The sequence below is a fragment of the Prionailurus viverrinus genome, chromosome A2 (assembly GCF_022837055.1).
Source record: "Prionailurus viverrinus isolate Anna chromosome A2, UM_Priviv_1.0, whole genome shotgun sequence".
Classification (NCBI taxonomy): Eukaryota; Metazoa; Chordata; class Mammalia; order Carnivora; family Felidae; genus Prionailurus; species Prionailurus viverrinus.
Genome location: NC_062562.1, coordinates 94,439,193 through 94,445,741, shown reverse-complemented (window position 1 = coordinate 94,445,741; position 6,549 = coordinate 94,439,193). Strand labels below are relative to the sequence as shown.

The window sequence follows — 6,549 nt, the reverse complement described above, 5'->3', positions numbered from 1 at the left end:
CTTATACAGATGGCACATTTAATTATTAAAGAGCAATTTTAATCATTTAATCATTCCAGACCCTGAAATGAAAGGTCTTCTCAGATATCTTGAAGATTGTTGCAACCTAAACTCTGCTGTCAAACTTCTATAGAGCCAGTAAATAGCATATGTGATTTCATATCCTAATTTGATTTACATTTTCATGTGAGTTAATTTTGTTTTGCAGGCTTTAAAAGACATTTCATGGGGGAAAAAAAAAATGAAGGTCATGTCTTTGGCAGAGAATTTGTCTACCCCTGCAGGAAAATTAAATCTAAATCCTTGCTTCAGACTTAAATCAGACTCCAATTCCTCAGGAGGATGGCTAAGTGGTCCCTTTTTTCAGCAGAGCTGCAAACAGCTCTGCTGGAAAATTGTGCAACTAGCCTCAAAAAGGTTTTCAAGAAAATTCCCTTAGTTTTTGTTCATTACAAAAAATTAACAACCCCAGCAAAGCATCTGGTATGTAGTGTTCAGTAATTGTTAGGCCATCCTCTCATCCTCTCAGCAAATGCATGCATGCACACATTCACACCCATACACTGGAATTCAAATTTAGTAATTTGGTAAGAATCATGGAATAAAATTGAGGATAATTCCAGCAATCAAAGGACAAAATCAAATGCAAATCAAAGGACAAAATCAAGTGCAAATCTTGGAATTAGTATGTCTAAATAAGAAATTTACTGTTAAAATAAGAAAATTACTCTGAGTCAACAATAATAGCAAATATTTATTGATAACTTATATGTCAGGCACTGTGCTAAGCTCTTCACATGTTAATGCTCATAACAGCTCAGATAGAAAAGTGCTATAATTATCTCCATTTTATAAATGAGGAAACTGAGGTACAAAGAGGTTAAGGGACCTGTAAGTTCACATTACTGGTAAATGGAGCCAGGATGCCAAACCAGGTCACTGAAATTTTAAAACCCACAATTGTATCAATACCCTCCAGCTAAAGACCACCAGGAATATACCTGAATTTGAATGAACTGGGTATATTTCTTATTACAGAGAAGGAAGATGTACAACAGGGTGTTTGAAAGCAGTTATTAAAGGATTTGGCCTTCTGTTTGGGGAAGGGCTTAAGGAAGTGAGACTTTTCTCTGGATTGGATGCTCTCAGGAAATGGGGGTAATGCTATGAATGGGTACCTTAATCAATCTTATGAAGGAGGGAAGACGGGAGGGCTGTAAGTGGTAAAGCAGTAGTGGTCACTCAGATTAGCCAGGATAGGGACATAGAGGGTCATAGTAAAGTAGGAAGAAGAATCAGGATTTGAACCCAGGTGGTTCACTCTGGAGTCGGTACATTACCTGCCTTACAGGCAAAAACAACAGAAAGAGCAAAAGATGCAAAAAATGATGGGAGAGATGTTTTGGAGAGAAACTTCCTTAGCTATGTAGTCGAGCAGAGGTGTCAAAGTGGGAGACAGATACCATAGAACTCCCTCGTGGGAGCTAAATGCTCTAACAATAGTCTGAAGTTTAAAAAAAAAAAAAGCCACTTTACAGGACCTATTTGCTTTCCTGGAAGCCATCTAGGTCAATCTACCCACAAGTGCCCACCAAACAGATTCTTCTCAGTTTTAAAAGGCTTAGCCCCATTATTTATGTGTGTGATAAGGCTACTTTCTTCAAGAGGACTCAGGTCCCTGCTGGCAGCCTGATGTCCCCAGTGAACTTGATGGATGCTCCCCTCCACACATTCTCAGGGCCACTTTCAGAGGAGTTATCTCCTTTTGGGGTCTGAGATCCCTTTGGTACCACTGCCAGGAGGCTCTGCCAGGAGACTGCTGCACTGAGCTCTGATAAAAGCATGTGGGAGAGAAATGAAATGTGTCGTCCTGCAGAGCAGTTCTGCCCTTTGCTTGGGTAAAAAAAAAAAAAAACAAAAAAACAAAAAAAAAACATGATTTCTTTTGGGAAGTTCTCTTCCCTAGCACATATAGTTCCAGAAGGACATGGAAATGAAGGTGCCCTCCCTGCCGCCCTCCTTCAATTCACCAGCAACACATACCAAGGAGTGGCCACACACAACATGAGTCAGGCAAGTGAGTCTCTCTTTCCAGGAGTCTGAATCTTGAATGGAGTAACACAGACAGGAATTATGTGTAGATTCGACATGCGTCAGTTCTCTGCAGAGGCATTCATTCATTTCTAGTTGCCTAGATTCCCAAAACTGCCTTCATCCCTTTCCCTTCATCAGCATCTCCTTTGACTCTCTGAGCTGTCTAGAATATTTCCAATAATTTTTGCTTAAGTTAGTCAGTTCCTATTTGCATCCTAAGGAGCCAAATTGAAATGTAGATTTTATTTGATGATGTCTTCTATTGAGCAGAGTTTTGGAAAAACGTCCTTAAAGATGTCGGTTCAAAATAATGAGAAAAGACATACAGTTAAAGCTCTAACTCCCAGCTCACATGGAAACCAGAGAAGACGCACCCAGGAGACTTGTTTTATTAAGACTACTGGTCTTTGCTCCGTACTGACAGGTGATCAGAATAAATGGCCACAAAGATAATGTGTCTTTGACCTTGATTTTCATTATGCAGCTCTATGAAAAGAAACTTTTCTTTTCAATGGGAGCAGATGATGTTAAGTTCATAGCTCATCTCCAACTTATTTTATTGCAAAACAAAAAGAGAACACCTTTATTTCAACTTAATAGAGAAATCTGATTAGGAGCTTCCTAAATCTAAAGACTATTTCTCCAAAAAGTCCACTGTTGTATAAAATCACAGATATTCTTAAGTGGGCCAATATGCTCTTCTTGAAATAACAGTGACCCATTTACTTCCAAGGCTTGGAGCTTATGGTGCTGCATTTGAAGTCACACCAAGCAATCCTCTGAGACTCTGAAGTCTTAGTGTAACTGAGTAAGAAAAGAACATAGTCATAACTATACCTTTTGAAAAACATTCTGGATGGGAAATAGGAGGCATTTCCTGAATATCTGTATCGGAATATATGCTTGTAGATACTGGAGAGTGATTTTATTTTAGAAATCAGATATCCTTGGAGATTTTTATTCTGTAAAGTAGCATGTCACACTACTTTACATATGACCATTTAAAAATATGACCATTTAAAAATGCTTGTCTGTGCTTATTTTCAGATGACTGCCCACATGGAAAATCCAAGAGAATCTACAAGCTATTAAAACTAATAAATGAGCTCAGAAAGTTTCCTTAATCCCAAACCAATAGTGTTCTCATATACCAGTCATGACCAATTAGAAAATGTAATTGAAATGAAAATCCTATCCACAATATCACAAAAACTAAAGGCATAAATCTATTAACTTTCAATATCAAAATAAATCCCAAAACAACACTGAGTTTAAAAAAAAAAACAAATTGCAGAATGGCAGATACAAGATATTTATATAAATGATAAAATTTAACTTTTTATATAAATACAAAAAATATTGTATTTAAAGCAATTTAAATGCAAAAGTACTATATAAATATTTATGGATTAATATACAAAATGTAGTTTTCTGGTTTTACCTCTGGGTAATGCAAGAAAAGAATGGGACTGGGGAAACACAGGGATTTTACTGCTTAAGAAAATATCTGAAGCAAACATGGCAAAATGGTAAGGTATGTTGTAGGTGGATTATTATTATCCTCTCTAAAAGATCAGCATTGGCCGCTACCGCCACTAGCATGCGCGCTGGTCAGCGGAAGGGCTGGGCCTGTGCTTTCTCCTCCTTCATCCCCTCCTCTCACTCCGTCTACCCTGTCGCTGGGACCCCGTGTCATCGCCCGCCCCGAGCACGATGCGCCCCAAAAAGGGAGGTGATGGAATTAAACCGCCCCTAACCATTGGAAGATTTGGAAACTCCTTGAAAATTGGTATTGTTGGATTGCCAAATGCTGGGAAATCTACCTCCTTCAATGTATTAACCAATAGTCAGGCTTCAGCAGAAAACTTCCCATTCTGCACTATTGATCCTAATTAGAGCAGAGTACCTGTGCCAGATGAAAGGTTTGACTTTCTTTGCCAGTACCACAAACCAGCAAGCAAAATTCCTGCCTTTCTAAATGTAGTGGATATTGCTGGGCTTGTGAAAGGAGCTCACAATGGGCAAGGCCTGGGAAATGCCTTTTTATCTCATATCAGTGCCTGTGATGGAATCTTTCATCTAACATGTGCTTTTGAAGATGATGATATCAGGCATGTTGAAGGAAGTGTAGATCCTATCCGAGATATAGAAATAATACACGAAGAGCTTCAGCTTAAAGATGAGGAAATGATTGGGCCCATTATAGATAAAGTAGGAAAAGTGGCTGTGAGAGGAGGAGATAAAAAATTAAAACCTGAATATGATATAATGGGCAAAGTCAAATCCTGGGTTATAGATCAAAAGAAACCTGTTCTCTTCTATCATGATTGGAATGACAAAGAGATTGAAGTGTTGAATAAACACTTATTTCTGACTTCAAAACCAATGGTCTACTTGGTTAATCTTTCTGAAAAAGACTACATTAGAAAGAAAAACAAAGGGTTGATAAAAATTAAAGAGTGGGTGAACAAGTATGACCCAGGTGCCTTGGTCATTCCTTTTAGTGGGGACTTGAAACTCAAGTTGCAAGAATTGAGTGCTGAGGAGAGACAGAAGTATCTGGAAGCGAACATGATACCAAGCGCTTTGCCAAAGATCATTAAGGCTGGGTTTGCAGCACTCCAACTAGAATACTTTTTCACTGCAGGTCCAGATGAAGTACGTGCATGGACCATCAGGAAAGGGATGAAGGCTCCTCAAGCTGCAGGAAAGATTCACACAGATTTTGAAAAAGGATTCATTATGGCTGAAGTAATGAAATACGAAGATTTTAAAGAGGAAGGTTCTGAAAATGCGGTCAAGGCTGCTGGAAAGTACAGACAACAAGGCAGAAATTACATTGTCAAAGATGGAGATATTATCTTCTTCAAACTTAATATACCTCAGCAACCTAAGAAGAAATAAATTTTATTGTTCAGATAAATGTACAACTTCCAAAAAGGGATAGGATTTCTTTTAATTAAAATTTCTGAAAACTGAGGGACAAATACAGTTGGGGGATGGGAATCTTCTAAAAACAGAATTATTTTTGCTTTAAAATTAAACACTGTGTACCTCCAATGAAATGCAAGTTCACTAAATGTGAACAGCTTTGCTTTTCACGTGAATAAGACCCTAGTCCAAATTGTAGAGGCTTTTCAGGAACCATATTACTCTCATGATACTTCATTAATCCCCATCACGGATGCCAAGCCGGACACATTTGACAGTGAGGACAATGTGGCTTGCTCCTTTTTGAATCTACGGATAATGCATGTTTTACAGTACTACAGATGTCTACACTCAATAAAACATTTGACAAAACCAAAAAAAAAAGATCATAATTATTCTCTATAACTTTATCTTTCATAACAAAATGTTTTTAAATATTATTGTAACTGTGAGGAACAGAACAAAAATTTTCCTTATTGTTCCCTTATGCCAAGTGGAGAATCTGAGAATGAAATAAGAATCAGTCTAAATGTGTGGATGAATTTGTTGTTCCTAAAAACTTTACCAGCAATGCAGCCAGCAGATGAAGTTGTTATGCATGAAATAACTTGGGACCTATGTGACCAGAGTCGATGCTCTTTAAATAAACATCCATCTATGTTTCCCCTTATGGAAAAACTTCTCCCTCAAGCTTTTATAAAACAGAGGTGGCAATGCTGGTCCTGGACAAAGAGGAGAGGGAAACGTCCTGAGTCTTGGTGCCAATCTTAACCACTCATTACTTGGTGACCTTGGAGAAGTTACTTTCTTCTGTCTCCAGTTTCTTCATTTGTAAACTGTGAGTATTCCATTTCCCTTTCTCACTAGCTTGTTATGTAGATAATACATACATATATATATATATATATATATATATATATATATATATATTACTGCTTACTGCTATAAAATGTTGGAGGATTCTGTGTACACAGTTTTCACTGATTTCCAGACCGAATTTCACAGAAAGCCAAATATAGTTAAGTTGTTGGGAAGTGCAAATACAATCACTTTTTGGAGAAAAAGGGTAGAAGCTTCCTAATACTAAAGGTTCACTATCAAGAAACTGATAATTTGTAAACAGGATTTAATCCTGAGGATTATCTTTGGAAGAAAATGTATGGAAGTGTTTGTTATTTTAGTGCCTTTTCTTAACTTACCAAAGAACATTATTTGAAGAATTTCATTCTTCTCTTATCAGACTAAGATGTTTGATAGAAATTAAGATGCCTTCAGTTATTTTTGTTGGGATAAAGGCTAACCTCTGAAATTTACTTTAATTGGAAAAAGAATGTCAACTATTTTCATATTTTTATCCGCAGATGTAGAAAGGCAATGGTTAAAAGCAATAACTCAGTAGTTCCGCTGGGTTTGAAACCAGACTTTGCCACTTACAATTGGATGCCAAATAATTTAACCTCTCTGCTTCAGTCTCTTCCTCAGTAAAATGGGGATGATGATGGTACCTACCTTTAGGCTATTGGG

At 37.4% G+C, this 6,549-nt stretch overlaps 1 protein-coding gene across 1 annotated transcript; it reads left to right on the top strand.

Annotated features, from left to right (window-relative positions):
* The first annotated feature begins 3,807 nt into the window (after nt 1–3,807).
* Nucleotides 3,808–4,998, top strand: LOC125150738 (obg-like ATPase 1). The gene is given in 1 exon segment (XM_047831025.1): nt 3,808–4,998. A coding segment is annotated over 1 exon segment (1,191 nt).
* Nucleotides 4,999–6,549: the final 1,551 nt, after the last annotated feature.